This window comes from Sphaeramia orbicularis, chromosome 17, assembly GCF_902148855.1.
Source record: "Sphaeramia orbicularis chromosome 17, fSphaOr1.1, whole genome shotgun sequence".
Taxonomy (NCBI): Eukaryota; Metazoa; Chordata; class Actinopteri; order Kurtiformes; family Apogonidae; genus Sphaeramia; species Sphaeramia orbicularis.
In genome coordinates, this window is record NC_043973.1 from 30,233,124 (window position 1) to 30,253,093 (window position 19,970).

Sequence of the window (19,970 nt, forward strand, 5' to 3'; positions counted from 1 at the left end):
AATCATATTTCAAACATAAGTGTCCCTAACACAGAGGCGTGAACATGCAGCTTGCCTGGCACACACTTACACACACACACTTGTTGAAAACAGTAAAAGCGCATATACTCACAGTCCACGGAGCCTCAGCCAAATCTTTTCTATCTGTTCAGGCTGGAGGTACTTCAGTGCAGTGCTTTCAAACTCCTCAATTTCTTTGGTGGGAGACTCCATGTCAAAGATTCACAGAGTTCCAGATGTGCCAACCGGAGATTTAAAAAAAAAAAAAAAGAAAAAAAGAAAAAAAAAAGTTTAATCCCTCTTAAGTGTGAGCTGTGAGGAAGACGCAACACCAAAGAGAGCTGCTGTGATGTGGTGGAACCCCGGACGTGACTGAGGTTTCCTCTTTCTTCACTCACATTTACACTAACAGCTGCGACAAACCTCTACTATCTTCCTTTTTCTCTCCTTTCTCTTCTCTCTTGTTTATGTGAGAGTGACTGAAACTTAATAACAGTCAGTGAAGTGAATGCTGAAGCAGCTGTGACGGTGGTGAAATAGCCAAGTGTACCTCTTTGCTCTTCCTCTCTGTGTCTCTCTGCCTCTCTCTCTCTCTCTCTCTCTCTCTCTCTCTCTCTCTATTCGTTCACTTCTCTCCTGTGTGAGCACAGGGGTCCTGGAGCCGTGCCATGCTCTCCCAGCAACAACGGGATGCAGACGGCAGGGCAGCGCAATCTGGGATTAACGCTCACTGCCGAGCTCTCCACACAAGCGGGAGGGAGGAGGAACACCACCAGTCAAAGAGAGGGAGGAGTCTGGCTGATAATGAGAAACCATGTTCTGTTTCATCCACTGCAAAACCAGAGGGAGTGAGAGGAAAATGAGTGAGAATGGAGAGAAAAAGGAAAGAGAGACCTTTTGGAGAAGAGATGACGGAGTTTCAAGTACCATGAATTGAAATTGCTTACAAAAGGATTTCAAAACAGGACAGGCCTTTACTTATGAGACATCATGACTAAGAGCTTTTCTCCTTTTTACCTTCTAATTCATGAGTATGTTTATGAATAATGTATTTAGATTTAACATTTAAAGAGATGAAAGTGTGCCACTAATGCGGTAGCTTTACATGCTTAATATACTTACTACAATACAGATAATACTTATGATGTGAAACATGTTAAATGTCAATCCAGTAAGGATTAAATAGTGTGCAGTGATTTGACTGAGATTACACTGATCCATTCAGCACATTCAGGACTGTCCTATATTCAATGCAATCTAATATACAATCTTAATACAATATTGTCCTCTGTGCCTCTCTTACACACTTCAGAATCTGCAGGTCTGCCCAGTACATTCATGGGAAGCATCTTCTTTCTGTTTTTTTTTTTTTTTTTTTTTTTTGCGCTAGCAGATAATGACACTTTTTTTTTCAGTGTTTTATGACACCTTTTTTTATTATTATTATTTTATAGTATCTGCAGTCATATAAACATCAGCAATGGCCAATAAATACTATGACATATTACATTCATGATGAGAACTAGATGGCTGATTGAAACACAAATATGATTAGTACTGGATATTAAGAAAACAAGCTCTATTAAAAATAGATATTATAGTAGTCTGGTGAGCTTCAAAGTTTTTCACCCTCACCTGCTGTTTACTGTTTTTCTCCTTTTTTACTTCTCTTTGCTTCTATCTCAATTATCACTTTTTCTACAAGTCCAAATCTTATGAGGATGACTCAGCCCAGAGACCCCCCCCCCCCCGCCACACACACACACACACACACACTCACACACACACACTCACACACACACACACACACACACGCACACACACACGCACACACACACACACACACACACACACGCACACACACACTCCTTTCACCAAACCCCCCCACCACACTCTCAGGTCTTTCAATTACTTGATGCAGGATACAGGGATAATGCCAGGGCGCCACCTCAAAGAGCCTCCTGCTTTCATCTGCTCAGATGGGTCCTCCGTGAGGATGGAGAGGAGAGGTTGCCTAAGTGCCATGAAGCCTGATGTTTTCTTCAAAGGCGCACTTATCTATGTCTTTCTCCTTCTGTCCGCCTTTCCTCAATCCACTCTTCATTGCACTGTTTTTTTTCCTGCCTTTTGTGGAGGTATGCTAGCTCCCAGGAGATCCAGAACCCACAGGCAGAATTGACAGGTCAACTTAAGGGCAAAACACAAAAGTAACTTCACATGTCACTGCTTGCTGTTCACAGATTTACACCCCAGAGACTGATGTGTCACATCATCCGGATGTGCAAGAGTGACCGACTAAGTTGAGTCTGGTGAAAATTACGGCTGTGACCCGGAAGGTCATACCACCCAACAAATCGTTGAACCTGAACATTGGGCTGTTGAGGTAATCACAACATTGAAATACCATGTTACTGAAAAGGCCATCTGCAGAGGATGGCAACCATGACATCTGCTGTAGTATAGTAACAGTTGTTCTGCTTGTCAAAAGGAAACATAACCTTCATGGTTTCTCAAGGATTTATTATCTTTATTTGTCGTCTGATATGATTCTCAGAAGGATCTACATACACAGTCATTAAAAGGGACCAGGACCAATGAATACTGTTATAGTGGCTTATTTAATTGTACCTTCTCGTAAGATCTAGCACTGCAATAAAACTTGGATTTATGAGAAAACTAGATTGTATTTCTATGTATTTCATGCAGGGTGCAGCCATCTTGAAACAAGCTAGGTGATGACTTCAGCCAGTGGGTTATCTCTGCATGGTCACTAGTAGGAGTTTGTAAAATAAACACAATGATTGAGATAGCTGTAGATCACAAGTCATATTACATATCATTACAACATATTATTATTAGAATATTAAAGTGGTACCCACATTAATATAATCACAATTATATGACAGATCTTAGCAGATCAGGTGTGGATAATCTAAAGCACAGGTGTCAAATATACAGCCCATGGCCCAAAACCAGCTCGCCAAAGGGTCCAATGTGGCTCATGGGATAAATTTGCGAAATGCAAAAATTACACTGATGATATTAACAATAAATGCAGTCATAATCAGGTTCCACATACAGACCAATTCAATCTCAAATGGGTCAGACCAGTAAAATAATATCATAACTTATAAATAATAATAACTCCAAATGTTTGTCTTTGTTTTAGTGTAAAAAAGCTAAATTACATGAAACTGTTTACATTTACAAACTATCCTTTCACAAAAATATGTGAATAGCTTGAACAAATACAAACCTGAAATGTCTGAAGAGAATATTCTGCCTGTTACTAAATGTTTTGTGTATTTGTAAATCCACTGTGATCTGTAAATTGTAATCCACATGCGTAAATGATAAACTGTGGCATAATATTGTTAAAATTGCACTTATTTTTCTTAAGGTTACTTATGTTATTCACATTTTTAAGGAAACTTTTGTAAACAAAATTCGATTTCATAGTGTAGCTTTATTTTTTTCACTGTTTTTTTTTTTTTTTTTTTTTACTGGGCTAGCTCTCTTGAGATCATATTGGGCTGAATGTGGCCCCTGGACTAAAATGAGTTTGACACCCTTGATCTGATGCTGTTTGATCACTTTACATCCTGTTACTAAGCTGCTGATGTGTAGTAAAACAAATACTAGAGCTGTAAAATCATGACGTTAGATGTAGAACAAGTGTGGCCAAGAAGTAAATCCATGACATCATGAGCGTCAACCCCTGGGTCACCAGAAACAGGATGGGAATAGAACAGTAGCTCTAAGTCCTACTCAGCTTGTAAACTTAAAACAGTAATTCGTCCCCTGCTGTCTATGTCATGTGACTTCTTGTTGATCATTATGTTGCTCTACAGTACATGAAGGCAGATTGAAGTTACAGAAGGGAGAGATGAGATACTCCATAGTACATCAGAATCGCACTCAATTTATTAATATATAAGATGGCAACATGGGGATCATCCTCACCATTCCTGAGTACTTTACTCATGGCATCTACAGCGTAAGTCCATTAAAAACACTTCTTTTTTATGCTGAAAGATCTGTTGATGTTCAGCTTTACTCACTAACCTTGTGACTCATTTGTTAGAGTTTGAAGTCCAGTTGCTGCGGTAAAAAGGATATGAAGCAGAATAACTGAGGAAAACAGAAAAGATAAAAAAGAAGGGGATCCTTCATCAACAGGAATGTATGATGTACTTGTATGTGAGCTAAGTCTTTGTATTCATGGTTTTGTAACTGTATAGTCAGTACGTCTGTTTGGGTCATAAGAACAATGTCTGGGATCTAGCGTGACCTTATGCGACTTATCCCTCTTTCCTAAGGTACAAATAAAATAACATGCAGTAATAATATTCACTATTTCAGGGCCTCTTTAAATAAATGAACAAAGTATAACAAGTATTCATTATAAATGTGCTTAGTACAAGTAAATACAGAGAGTGCTGCATTAATAAAATAGTCAGTTATTCCACACAGAGTAACTTGAGACTGACTAATGAAATTACAGCTTCAGACAGTGAAGAGTTATAGTTACGCTGCAAGATGCCAGTCTGGTGTCTGAACTCCAACATACATTAAATCTCATCTATTTTTTTCAAGGCAACAGTGCAAATCATAACATTAAAGTGTTGAGAGACTTTTCATTTGAGTCTGTGAGTACTGAAAGTGTTGCTGAGGAAATAAACCAACTTCAGATCATTTCGCTAAAGTAATTCAGAGACCTGCTGCTAAGAGATGTACAATCATGCACTAAGTTTATATAATATTCTTCCCAAGCAACACCGCAAAACACAACATTAGAGATCCGTAATGTTATTGTAAGAATTGTACAAGTATTCCCAGTTCATTATGAAACTATGTTAGGACAAATTAGACTGTGTCGAGCTGCTATAGTACATTCACTAAGCTCATACAGCGGTTCAACACTGCAGATGATATTATTAAGCCATTACTCACACAAGGTGTTAAGACATTTTCCTTTTTCTTTTTTTTTTTTTTTTACCTATCCTGTTCAGCAATTTGGCCTCCATTATAAGTGTACTAGGTGTCCCCGAGTTGCTTGACAGTTTTGATCTAAGAGGTTTTAGAGCCTTAGATCAATTCCCCTTATTGGTTGTATTTAACCCCAAAAGACCCAAACATCCATCACCGACAAAAAGCATTTACTAATCTAAAATATTTAATACCTTTTGATCCACTAATCCTATCAATACATGTAAATAATTGGTGTAAAATACAGTTTGTCATCTTTTTATGATCATCAGATATGACCCATTTGGACGTTCAGAGGCTTCGTAGTGAATCAATCAATGGATAAATGACAGTGAATGTACACTGAACAAAAATATAAATGCCACACCTTTGTTTTTGCTCCCATTTTTCATGAGCTGAACTCAAAGATCTAAAACTTTTTCTGTGTACACATAAGGTTTATTTCTCTCAAATATTGCTCACAAATCTGTTTAAATTTGTGTTAGTGAACACTTCTCCTTTGCTGAGATAATCCATCCACCTCACAGGTGTGGCATATCAAGATGCTGATTAGACAGCAGGATTATTGCACAGGTGTGCCTTAGGCTGGCCACAATAAAAAGCCACTCTAAAATGTGCAGTTTTATCACACAGCACAATACCACAGATGTCACAAGTTTTGAGGGAATATGAAATCGGCATGCTGACTTCAGGAATGTCCACCAGAGCTTTTGCCTGTGAATTGAATGTTCATTTCTCTACCATAAGCCATCTCCAAAGGTGTTTCAGAGAATTCATGAAGAAGACTGCGTGAGGAAAATGGTGGTCACACCAAATACTGACTGGTTTTCTGACCCCCCTGGACCACCCAATACAGTAAAAGTGCACATTTTAGAGTGGCCTTTTATTGTGGCCAGCCTAAGTCACACCTGTGCAATAATCCTGCTGTCTAATCAGCATCTTGATATGCCACAGCTGTGAAGTGGATGGATTATCTCAGCAAAGGACAAAGGAGAAGTGCTCACTAACACAGATTTAGACAAATTTATGAACAATATTTGAGAGAAATAGGCCTTTTGTGTTTGTAGAAAAAGTTTTAGATTGTTGAGTACAGCTCATGAAAAATGGGAGCAAAAACAAAAGTGTGGCATTTATATTTTTGTTCAGTGTAAATGCTTGGTTTATGTTCAGTTAATATGTTTTGTCGAAAAACTCACTTTTTCTGTTTTGATATCATAACCCTTAACTTTAATCTGAGCTTTTTTGAACATCTACATGATCAATAAATTAAATATAGGAAAATACATGATTTTCATAAAAAAAAAGAAAGCAAAATACAGATTACAATATTATAATGAATGGTGATAAATAACTTAATAAAGGTTAAATAAAGAGAAAAAAAAAAAAATTTGTGAACCTCCACAAAAGTAGCTCTACGTAGGCTATATGGGTTAATTATTTTATTACTGTATGATTATTACGCGATGGGACAAGATTAATTAGATTTTCCATAGACGGAGAGTAGTTGGAAGGTGACAGCAACTGAAAATCAGGAAGTTCACAAAATCTGAACGATTGGATATTGATAGAACTGACCCAACTTCATTAAACGTCCTTATCAAATTTTCTCCATCTGTACTAAGTAGTTTATGATTTCACCCTATATTTCATCAACAAGTTAATAACAGGAGACACTTGGCTCCTCATGCTTTTGGTGACACTTGATAGCCTGACAACTTTCATTACAAGATTATTCAAATCGTCTCAAAACACTAGGGTCTCATATATTAGTAGGGGGTTAAATATTTATAGCATCCCACATTTCCTAGAATAAATTCCTCTGATGCATAAAATAGCAGGATCAAGAATTTAGCCTTGTTGAAAGAGGTGGCCTGGAGCCGTTGCACCCAAACAATCTCAGCAAATACTTTAATTACATTGCAAACTGATAAATGAAACACCTTGCGGCCAAAAGAACAAGAATAGCGACGCAGTTTATTTGCACTACCGGACAGCAAGAAGACAAAACACCACAATGCTGAGTTTGTAGTAAGAATGTAAACAGGTCTTTGCTTGTTGTCTAAATAATAAAACATTTTTGCTGAGGAATCTGAGTGCAATTTTTAATGAGCTGTCTCAGGGACATATTCCATGTGAAGCATTAATAATTTGTTGCATGGTCATGACTTAAAACAGTACAAAGGAGGTGCAAATATAGCAGAATGTGATTAAAAGCTTTGCCCTGAGGGGTGGTGGGGGGGTGGTGGGGGGGCTAGACAACAATAATATGAATGAGTGATTATGAAACAGAATGGAGTTTGTACATTTTATTCAATTTCAAGACTGATGAATCAACTGGAGAACAAAAACTGATTGTCTCCCTTCTCATAATGATAATCAAAATGCACTGCTGATTAATTATCAACTGTGATCAAAAAAGACCTAATGAATCAAGTCTTATGAAAATAAATTATTTGTGTGACTATGACAGAGAGAGACTTGCTGGAAATTACACCCTGTGCTGAGGCTTTTTCGTGGCTGTGCTTGGATTCCCTTGAAGCTCACACAGTGAAATCAAGACGTTAACAGCCCCGGCCATTTGGAGGTACATGAAAAATTCAGATCTCATTTAAATTTCCAGGCAAGTCGATAAGGATATCTATGCATCAAAATAGCAATCACCTTGGCTGTAATGACCACATTTTGGCGAAGACCATCCATCACAAAAATTATTTCTCATATATACTTTATGTCTTTTTTTATATTTGATGTGGTGGAGATGGAAAGATGGGTGGGACAAATTGACAGTACCTCGCCGTAATGCTATATTTATTTGCTGAGTGACAGCGGAGAAGAAACGTCCCATTACTTCGCGCTTTGAAAAGATTGTGGGTCAAAGTCGATGCATACAACAGCTGACCCGATGAACGAGGTGAAGACAGATGCAATGAGACATAAGTATTTGAGCATTCAGCACTTCCTGCAAAAACATCCCCTCTGTCACTCAACTGGTTTTACTGTGATATAAAGGCACATTTGTTACCACTAAGTATTTGGCATGTAACTAAAAGAATGAAGTCTGGTCAATACAATATTTGTCTTTGAGACCAATGGGCTTGCAGACCTAATAGCAACAGATGCATGTTTTTAGAGTTTCTACTGTTTTTTTTATGCACTTACTTGTGGTTAGCAAAATGGCAGACAACTACGGAATTAGACCGAGACATATTTAGCAAACACAAAGTAGCATTAAGTATCCTATTAGAGCCATGTTTCTGAGCTAAGAACTGGTTCACACTCTCTTATATAAGCTAAGTAGATGTTCCAAACTAGCATCTCATTTCCTAAGTATAGGACAATGTTATGGAAGTAAATCTGTCTCATCAGATTTTGAATTATAAAAGCCATTTAATTTCTAGCACTGAATTTTTTTGCACTGAAATTAAGTATCTGAATTTTTTTTTTTTTTGCACTGAAATTAAGTATCTGAATTTTTTGTCTCTCATTTTTACTATGTTCATAAATTTAGAATAAAAAAAATTCAGAAGCAAAAAATTCAGATGCAAAAAGTTCAGAAGCAAAAAAATTCAGATGCAAAAAATTCAGATCACACATCCAAGACACCAAGGATAAGCAACTGATTCTATCTCAAGTCGAACTGACAGCCAGCCAATCGAGTCACGTTAGGTTGGTCATGTGACACCGATGCAGGAAGACGGTCAGCGTGGATGTGTGATTTGAATTTTTTTGTTTATGAATTTTTTGCGTCTGAATTTTTTGCTTTTAAATTTTTTGCATCTGATTTTTTTGTATCAGAATTTTTTAAATTCTAAATTTATGAGCATAGTTGAATTGAGAGACAAAAAAATTCAGATACTTAATTTCAGTGCAAAAAAAATTCAGATACTTAATTTCAGTGCAAAAAAAATTCAGAAACTTAATTTTAGTGCAAAAAAAATTCAGAAACTTAATTTCAGTGCAAAAAAATTCAGTGCTACAAATTCAATAGCTTTTATAATTCAAAATTTGATGAGACAGATTTACTTCCATACAGTGTTTTCTCAAACTGTGGGGCAGGCCCCCTTGGGGATTGTGGCCGGGGCGGGGGGGGGCACGGGATCACTCCTGTGTTTTTGTTTGTTTTCGTCTTCAGGTTAGAACATGTAGCAGGTGGAACTAATGTTTTAGCATTGGAGCACCCAGGACTTATTTTAGGGATGTACAACAAACAAATCTACTGCCATGGTGATCTGTCACTAGACTAGACAAAGAGTTTAGGTTTGGAGAATGGACAAGGATTGGACTGGAAAAGAAAAATGTGCAGTGTTTTTGCACAGTTTGCACTTTAATGTTCTGAGATGTGCAATGTAAATGGGCTTAATGCAGCCACTGATATTGTTAAAATGTTCATCTCTGTTACCAAAATTTGTTCGTTGTTCTAAAAAAAAGTAACTTTATTGTCATAATAATAATAGCACATTTCCTATTTTTATTGTGAAAAATGTTGTGTCAGGGAGCAGTCTTGAGTTTATTTGAATTGTTCAAGCAAAAATCTAAGTTATTTTTAATTTGACCAAAAAATTATTCAAGGAAAAGCAAAAAATAAAGTTACAATATTGATATTTCTTTCAATAAAAGTTATAATTGCACCACTGTTACAATGTTGTTGGGGTTGAGGGGGGCCTGGAGATTTTTAATCCTCCCAAAGGGGGCCTGAGAGAAAAAGATTGAGAACCATTGGTATAGCAGGATGTCTCACCCAGGAGCTGATGGTGTTATAGGTCCTTCATGAAGTGTTCAACTGATGACTTGTGGTTAGGACACGACTAGTATAGTCTAAAAGCAGACGGGATGACCAAAACAAAGCTAAAAGCAGCTTAAAGGTATAAATAGCCACGCAGTGGGGTGTTGCTTTTAATAGAGATTGGGAGTACAAGCAGCTCATTTATAAAACAGTTGAGTTGTTTTATTTAGGTAATACTGGACCAAAAATATCACCTGAAGGGGCATAAAGGTTATTTTTAGACATTATTTAAACAATGCACCTGAAAATGACCCATTCAAATGTTATTTAAAAGTTAATGTATAAAACAATCTCTGAATCCCCTCTTTCAGCTGTGAGCATTTGTCTTCCATAATAACCTGAAAATGTTTACATTTTTATGAGTGCAGCACAGAGTGATGCAATTTTTACCTCCGCCAAGGAGGTTATGTTTTTGCCAGGGTTTGTTTGTTTGTTTGTCTGTCTGTTTGTTTGTTTGTCTGTCCGTTAGTGTGCAACATAACTCAAAAAGTTATGGACAGATTTGGATGAAATTTTCAGGGTTTGTTGAAAATGGGATAAGGAAGAAATGATTAAATTTTGGTGGTGATCGGGGGTGGGGGGGCCCACAGGGGGGGCCACTGATCAGCCTTGGCAGAGGTCTGCGCTCTCCGAGTGCTTCTAGTTTATTTATTTATTTTTTTTTACTGTTTTTGTGATTCGATTCATTTAAAAATAAAACTATAAATTCAATGGTGCATATGCATTTTCATATATTACTGTGAGCTGTGTTGGCACTGTAACTACTTTTACTGACATGAACTAAACAGCTTTGATTTTGCATGAAATGATAAGAACACAAAGGTTTGTCCATCAGTCTGTTTGTTGGTTCCTGTTTTGTTTGAAAAATCACAAGAACAGACACGGTGACTTTAAATTTGGCACAAACATTCACTTGGACTCATGGGTGAACTAAACTGAAAAAATTTTAGCAGTCAGGTCAAGGTCAAGGTTGGCATGACCTTAAAAACACAAAGGAAATGCAAAAACAGGTTCAGGAAATCTTTCCTGCCACATGCCTTAACATTGTACAAAAAAATCACCTCGGTATGATCTGAGGTCTGTGGTCATAAATCCATTTGCACTTAAATGTCTTTTTGCACATTCCCGGTTGGAATATTTCAATTTATTTGCACCTTATAGTTCTATTTCAGCACAGTACAGTTATTTTTCATCACATTACAGTTATTATCCAGACACCCAGATCTTTTTATACCTCTAATTTATAGTGTACAGTGTATGGTGTTTGTTCTTATGTTATATTTGTATTTACTCATGTTTGCTGTGATATTATATTGCTATTGAATGTGTGCCATGCTGCTGCTACACTGTAATTTCCCAGTTTGGGATAAATAAAGTCCGTCCATCCATCCATCCATCCATCTACCTAAAAACATGGTGATGTGATGATTTGCCACCAGTAGCTTCACCTGCTGCACAATGAAAAATAAAACTCCCCCAAGAAAATCCTTTATCATTGAATTATGTTGAAAGAATAGCAACTGCATTAGACTGAAGCCATGGTTCTTATTTTTTTCATAAACTACAGCTCTTTCATCAATAAAAAAAGGCTCTTTAACGTCATCAGTATAGTACAGTTTTCTGACCTCTGCGGCATGGTGTTGTAACTCAGTATTACTCATAGTTGCTGTTTCTTCCAGAATGCTGATGTGATTTTTTTACCAAAGACCACGGATTTCACATTGCATAATTCGATGTAATAGGGAGTCCCCGCTGCAACAAGCATGTAGCGCCCTTTAACTCACAGCTTACTTGCAGTGAATTTATGCAGCTCAGACACATTGCACTTTACTCCATCTCCCACCCCCCCACCCCCCACCTCTCCTCAGAGCCTCCCAGCCTGGCACTGCTCCGATCCCATTATTATATTAACTGACAATAAGAAAGTGGCAAAGCCTGCAAAGAGGATACTGTTCACATCATGGGTGGGTGGTTTCCAGTTCATGTAGTGTATTTAAATTCAGCTACTTGGGCAAAGTGAATAAGGTGTTATTGAATGAGGTCAAGAGGTTGAAGGTGAGGATGAGGGCACATCTAAAGAAATCCCCTTAATGTATTTTCAGCCTTTTAATAAAACTACAAAGCCAGGTCTGATTTTGTTAGTCAGTGGGAATACACACTTCAGTCCTTGGCCTTAAAAGGAAAACATGACAATATTTGATTTGATGAATGATATATGGGTTTCCATTATTGACTTTCCCACCTATAAGGAATGATGAATTATGAACTCACATTTGATTAAAAGCAAGCCTTAATGAGCCTGTACTGGTGCACACTTCAATCAATAACAAACAAGTTATTGTAATACTAAAAGATTGAGGGCTGGACACAAGGGAATTTGCTTATTGATCACAGTAAAACCCAAAAGCCCTTATGTAAGGATATGAATATAATTTGAAGGTTGGACTTTTTGCTGATTATTTAGCACTCCAGCTTCTCCAAACATTTAATAATTATGGTGATGATCATCATCTTGATAAATGTAACATTGGGTTTTTTTGATGAAAGAATGTTTCATCTTCCACAAAATTACATTTTCTTGGGTGTGGACCCCCAAACCCAACAACCCCTGAACCACACAAGGACAGATACAGGAAATCTTTCCTGCCACAAGCAATTTCACTATACAACAGGGCTGTCAAACTCATTTTGGTTCAGGGGCCATATTTAGCCCAATTTGATCTCAAGCGAGCCAGACCAGTAAAATAATGACTTAATAACCCATAAATAATGACAAATTCAAGTTTTTCTTTTGTTTAAAAACAAAAAAATCTCAATTAAATTATGAAAATATTTACATTTTACACAAAAGATGTGAATAACATGAAAAAACAGAAATTTCATTTGAAAAATTAGTGCAATTTTAACAATATTCTTCCTCGACTTATTATTTATACATGTACATTTACACACAATATTACATAAACATTTGGTAACAGGCAGAATATTGTTAAAATTTTGGAGTTTGGAACTAAAATTTGAACAATTTCTACAATAGTACATCTCTTATTATTAACACAACTACAGATCACAGTGGATCCATAAATGCACCAAACATTTAATAAGAGGCAGAATATTGTTCAAATTGCACATTTCGGGTTGTTCATCTTTGCTGTTATTACCTCCGCCAAGGAGGTTATGTTTTTGCCAGGGTTTGTTTGTTTGTTTGTCTGTCGGTCTGTTTGTCTGTCCGTTAGTGTGCAACATAACTCAAAAAGTTATGGACAGATTTTGATGAAATTTTCAGGGTTTGTTGGAAATGGGATAAGGAAGAAATGATTAAATTTTGGTGGTGATCGGGGGTGGGGGGGCCCACGGGGGGGCCCATTTCCAACAAACCCTGAAAATTTCATCAAAATCTGTCCATAACTTTTTGAGTTATGTTGCACACTAATGGACAGACAAACAGACAGACAGACAGACAAACAAACAAACAAACCCTGGCAAAAACATAACCTCCTTGGCGTGGGGGGGCCCACGGGGGGGGGGGCCACTGATCAACCTTGGCGGAGGTCTGCGCTCTCCGAGTGCTTCTAGTTTATGTATTTATTACCTCCGCCAAGGAAGTTATGTTTTTGCCAGGGTTTGTTTGTTTGTTTGTCTGTCCGTTAGTGTGCAACATAACTCAAAAAGTTATGGACAGGTTTGGATGAAATTTTCAGGGTTTGTTGGAAATGGGATAAGGAAGAAATGATTAAATTTTGGTGGTGATCGGGGGTGGGGGGGCCCACGGGGGGGGGGGGGGCACTGATCAGCCTTGGCGGAGGTCTGCGCTCTCCGAGTGCTTCTAGTTTGTATTTTATTGTGAAAGAATAGTTTTGTACATGTAAATATTTTCACAGTATCATGTTATTTTTTTGACTTAAATTTTTTCCACATAATTTTTCACAAAGAAACTTTGTCGTTGTCATTACCTCCGCCAAGGAGGTTATGTTTTGCCAGGGTTTGTTTGTCTGTCTGTCTGTCTGTCTGTTTGTTTGTCTGTCCGTTAGTGTGCAACATAACTCAAAAAGTTATGGACAGATTTGGATGAAATTTTCAGGGTTTGTTGGAAATGGGATAAGGAAGAAATGATTAAATTTTGGTGGTGATCGGGGGTGGGGGGGCCCACGGGGGGGGCCACTGATCAGCCTTGGCGGAGGTCTGCGCTCTCCATGGCTTCTAGTTATTTATGGGTTATTGTGTTGTTATTTTTACTGTAGATCACATTGGTCTGTATGTGGAACCTGAACCAAAAGGATTTGGACAACCTGGACTGTTCAGGTTCATTTTTGCACTTTCATCCTGCATGGCTGGAACGGAACCTTTGGCGGGCCAGATTTGGCCCCCGGGCCGCATGTTTGACACCTGTGCTATACGATAAACTCACTTCTGCCTGACGTTAAAACCTGGTTATAAGCATATTTCCATTATGCACTTTATTGATATGTATGCACTTCCACCTTGCTGAAAAAATTACATTTTTCTTTGCACATTATAGTTTATTATTGCACCTTACTGTTTGATGCTGTGTGTCCAGAATTTGTACCAGTTCTTTTTATTACAGCTAATTTATTATGTATAGTGTGTTTGCTCTTGTATTCTATTTTTATTGTTATATTCTATCTTTACTGTTTGTCATACTCCTGCTGCACTATCTATCTATCTATCTATCTATCTATCTATCTATCTATCTATCTATCTATCTATCTATCTATCTATCTATCTATCTATCTATCTATCTATCTATCTATCTATCTATCTATCTATCTATCTATCTATCTATCTATCTATCTACAACCAGTACACTGAAGACTTCCAGAAACCAAGGAAAAACCTCATTATTTTATATACAGCTAACCTGCAGTCATGTCCAGTAACTGAACTCTGTCATATTGTTGAACACTCATTCTTGGTAAACATGTTGCAGCATAAAAGTCAGAGCAAGAAAGACAGTGATCCAGCTCTTTAGCCGTGAGGTTACGCCTCAATCATTTTGATGAATATCTCTGCCATTTGTCCGTGTGCTTCCAGTCACAGTGTCCAGTGGAGCCTCATTAGGCTGCTAGTGCAGCTACTGATGGAGGCTGCTGCTACACGGGGGATGTCAGCAGGGGTCTGTGAACCTGTGGCTGCTGCCAGACGAGGGTTCGGCCGTGGGTTGGCATGATGGTGACAGACGCCTTAATCAACTACAAAGTTCACAGCGGCACACAGTTTCCAATTAGCCAACCAATAAATCACACTGCTGACCAGTGAGGAGTCTCTGATTTTAAGGGTCATGTGTGCATTTAAGTAAATCTGCTTTCACAAAAAAAAAAAAAAAAAAAAAATTCCAAAAAAGCTACTCAATTTTTAGAAACTGCTCATCCATCAGAATTCACTAAAACTACAAATAAAGACTTTTTTTTTCAAACATAGAGGTCTCTCATCAACATTAACCCAAAAATAAATGAAATACAACTATTAGTCTATCATAAAAATAGTCCTTTTAACTAATGGATAGTATGTTATTATGAGCCCAAAGACTTTCTGTGTGTTTTCTATTGGAATTGGAATGACTTGTAATGGCTTTTTAGTGTTATCTCTCCTTCTCTGTCCCTTTAAAAGCAGAACTGTAATGTTAAATGGAAAACTAGATTCAATCAATGAATCAATTGAACCATGTGATGCGAATCCTGACTGTAACAATAAAGACACCCTTCAGCGTAGCGTGACATAATGTTTGCTTAGTTTCTCTGGTTCTGTGCAAGTGGTACTAATTTAGAGGACAGAATAACAACATGCAATGCAATGGCTCCCAGAAGTAAAAATTAATGCATTTCATCAATGGTATGTAATTCATTTAATACAATATACTAATATACTGTTTAATTGTGGTAATCAGAGGCAGGCATAATGTGATTATGTGATACAAAGCAGCTAACAAATTATACAAAGAGACATACAGTACAGAGTTAGCACTGATTCAAAGTCATCTTGCATGTATAACAGGCTACAAGGTAAAATAGGCTCTGACAAAGGTGTATATGATTTTAGAAAAGGTGACTTCATTCACTACTTAAATGTGCTGTAACACACTGAAACACTAGTAGGTGCTCTAAAATATACAAAGCATCCCTAATGAGCAGGAACAGCAGCATGACACCAGCCGCACAGATGAGTCATCATGTGTTAATACACTAATGGCTCCATATTGTTTGTTGTCCCTCACTGTGTGACTAAGCATGCACTTGACTCTGTAGCAGCAGTTGTAATCCTAAAATAATTCCAGAGGCTGTGGTGCATTTGTAGTATTAGGCAGCCACTCAGTTTATCTGAAAATAAACAGATAAAACGAGGCAAAAGCTGCTACTCGAGAGCTTAAATAAAGGCTGACTAAAAGGCTGCGATTGGCCGAGCATATTCGATAAGCGATTAAGACGCACTGAGGGAAATGGACCCCGCTGGTCAATCAAATGAGGGTGACAGGTTAGAAACACAAGCCTGAGGTGTTGCAGGTTTCCCCGAGCTTTCACCTTCCATCAACCCCCGTTTATGACAGTCAATATCTGCTGTCCTTTACCTCAGTCACTGCCATCCCCGCTACACATCATGTGATCTCTCACCATTCTTCAATAAAATCTAATTATCATCGCCTGGGGGATAACAGCCAGCTCCGGCCTCGGAGGTGACATGGTAGTTACATCATTTTATGGATTACTGCTAGATCTGTGCTCGTTTAATCAGTCTGTACCATAATCTTGCCATTTGACATGCGGCTGTAGATCCAGTCGACTCTCTGTGGATTTGGCTTCTATTAACCACTGTCGGCCTGGCCTGAGGAGAAAACCCCTGACTTTAGTGGGATTTCCCAGACAAATGCATTGAAGATTGTGATTGTGACTGTGTATATATAGATGTTTCTGTCAGGTCCAGTTTGGTTTGAGACTAATCATTCCTTTGCAGGCCAGTAGACAGTTATGCACACTGTACAGCCTCAGCCAACGATTTAGCAGCGGTCGGCTTGTGCTTGGCAATTGTTCCCCAAACTGGTTAAAGCATAAATCTATGTCTTAATCCACAATGTCTCTGTCTCTGTGAGTGAATGAGCGGAAAAGTAAGAGTGCTTTTAGCCCTGTCCTGGACAAGCTGTGTTTTTCTTTCAAATCTGGGCAGTAGCTTTTAAATGAAGGAACAGGCTGCATCCAGTCAAGCGGAAAATCACTTTCTCCTTGTCACCACCCCACAAAAAAAATAGACCTGTGTTCTGGAAGGGAACAACAGTACTGGTAATATTAGATAGCACTATTGAATTGTTACTGCAGGGAAGCTTGGAAAGTAGAAAAACAAAATGAGACAATCAACGGTGAAATGGTGTTTTCTATAATCTCATCTGAAAACAGCCCGTATACTGTGACTCTTTGAATGTGTTCTATATAGGGGTGTATGAAAATATCGGTTCTGATATATCGCGATATTTCATTTCACAATACTGTATCGATATTGAAAACTACTGTATTGATATTTTTAGGGATTTATTCAAATGCAGATATTGTGGAGGTTCATTTTCTGTTTTTGTTTATATTTTATTTATTAATATTTATCACTCTTTTATTAAATAATGTTAGTTCCTTTGTTGGTATCGCACAAAAATTGTGTTCTTATGTTAGTTCTGAACTAATAGAATATGAACATTTCAACAGGATCTTAAACTGTAATGTCTGTAAAACATAATTTCATTTTGAACACAGGAACATTTTGTGATATAGCATTAGATCCTGTTGGGATCAAATAAAAATAAAAATGTGTTTAGTATTTGTACATATTTCTGGTGTAATTCAATTCTTCCAGGAAATAATCATTTAACCCTTTCATGCATTGTGGTCACTCCAGTGGACAGTTCTCCTCCAGCTGTTCTCTTGTATATTCATAGGTTTTGTTGTTTTAGTTCCATATGAGCCAACACAGTGGACACTTATGCAACATCCCATAATACACTGCAATTCATACCATTACTGTAACTTTGCTGTTCTTGATAAACCTGATCTGCAGTAAGATGTTTAAGTGTAAATCAGTTGTTATTTGTTAGACAAAAAGAGTTGTTTTTTGCATATTATATGAGGTAATAACTAGCATTAGAGTATGGTAAAATGTGAGAAAACATCAAATTAGCGGCCTTAAAAATGTTTTTATTTCATTGTTTTCATTTTACTTTCTGATATTGGGTTTTAAATACATATTTCTTTACATAAGAAATTAAATGCATGGACATTTTTGTAACTCCATCAAAAAAAAAAAAACTCAATCGCAATTTTTTGTATGCCTAAGGAGGTATAAAAACACTCCAGAAAAAAAAATCTTGACTAAGGTTCTCATAATTCATGCATGAAAGGGTTAAAAAAAGAAACAAAAAAAAAAATTGCCTTGTTAACAGTATCGTGATACATCGTGATATATCGTATCGTGATCCTAGTTTTGTGATTTGTATTGTATCGCCAGATTCTTGCCAATACACAGCCCTTGTTCTGTACCAATGTTTAAGAAAAGTCTAACTCTTCAAGTCAGTTCTTGTCTGTTTTGTACACAATGAAAAGCACATTATTACACAGTAGGCACATTTTTAGCATCTTCTGACAAATGCTCGCTCCTTGCCACCTGCGGCATTTGTAATGCTCCCCCGAGCCATCAAGGTTAATTGGAATCGGGCGTTAAAAGACGTTCAATATTCTAAAAGTGACAACAAATTATGTTAATGGTGGTTTGAAGTCCTTGTTATCAAGGTGGAATCAATCATGCCCACGTCCCTTGAGGTCAGCAGCCATACATAGCAATTAGCACTGTGTATGTACGTGTGTGTGAATGTGTGTGTGAGGCTGCTGGTGTTTGCGTACAGGTATCAAGAATGGTGAATGTCAGATGTGAAGTTCTCCGTTCCATTCAAAGCAAAGAGGTCCTACATCAAACCGTAAAAATGAACCTTAACAATGAAGTTATTCAGTGTTCAATTATCAAATGAAACGATTCTGATCATCGCTTTGTTGCTTCACTATGAGAGAAAAATCAGCAGCACATCAATTTAGTCCTGCGTAACAAAATGACCTGGATATGATGGTCAATATCCCCACTGCAGTATGCTTTCAGTTTAGTTCAGGATAATTATCGCGGCCTTTTTGGGGGTTTTACAGTTGAAGCGGCAAACCTGATAGCAGTTTTCTCAGTGGCATCTGGTTCGTCAGCTGCAGGAAGATCGTCAGCCAGAATCTCTTCAGGACTTCGTGGGTCATTGAGGGGGGCCTTCTGCTCTTTACCTTTGATCCCCATCCCTGCTGTGATGGCATTCCACAAAGCACTCTGGGACTTTGAGCCTGAAAAAACACATAAAAACCAGCCTCAGTGTTGTTAGAACTGCGTTTGTCCTTTTAACATCCTTTAATTGATTTTCCATGACCTGTGTTGGTGAACAAAAGTGTGTTGTATGTCGTACGTCTGGATACACTTTGGCTTTCAGGATGTGACTAAAGGTAGTGGAAAGACTCATACGCCTCGGTAATGCTTGGTAATGCTGCCCCCATGTGGTTGTAAGTTGTCAAAGCTAGTTTGTGCCTAAAAGTAACGCAGGACCCAGTCATTCTTACAGTATTTACTCAGCACTCACACCACAAGTAAAAACACAATCTACTTTTATGATAATTTCTAGACATTGGAGACACTGAAAAGAACAACATGCCTACTTTTTTCTGGACGGTATAGCTTTTTTCTCTGATCATAAAAGCATCTCCTGACAATATTTGCTGTATATACTGTCTTTACTGAAATAGAAGTATGTATACCTGTATAAAAAAGATTCTGATTTCATTTCTTTACCTCAGTAAAATCGAAAACTACAGTTAAAGGTTGTCCGTTAAAGGACATTTCAAGTGGCTGTTTCTATATGTTTCAAACTGAAATCCAAATGATGGCTTTTCTCTGTGATCACTTTCTTGATTGTTTCATTTTATTGTATCTCTTACATCGTATTCACCTAGCTGCACTTATCGTGTGTAATGTTCACAGACGGACACACTACAAGATGCCCCCTTTCATTTAGGCTCAGAAGGCACGCAGCAATGTAAATTCAAGATAAGAAATAATTTGTCTTAAAAGCATTTAACCCATAAAGACCTAGTGCTATATCTGTGGCAATTCCAAAATATTTAGC

At 37.6% G+C, this 19,970-nt stretch overlaps 1 protein-coding gene across 3 annotated transcripts in view; it reads right to left on the bottom strand.

Annotated features, from left to right (window-relative positions):
* Positions 1–19,970, bottom strand: part of pde1cb (phosphodiesterase 1C, calmodulin-dependent b) — a 179,426-nt gene that overhangs the window by 119,120 nt on the left and 40,336 nt on the right. For 2 of the 3 annotated variants that reach the window (XM_030160951.1, XM_030160950.1), the window contains exon 1: positions 113–720. In XM_030160951.1, coding sequence (XP_030016811.1) covers positions 113–213 — 101 coding nt within the window. In that variant the 5' untranslated portion in view covers positions 214–720. Of the gene's footprint in view, positions 1–112; positions 721–18,971; positions 19,138–19,970 lie in introns of those variants that run through there. The other variant, XM_030160949.1, reaches the window with a different exon arrangement.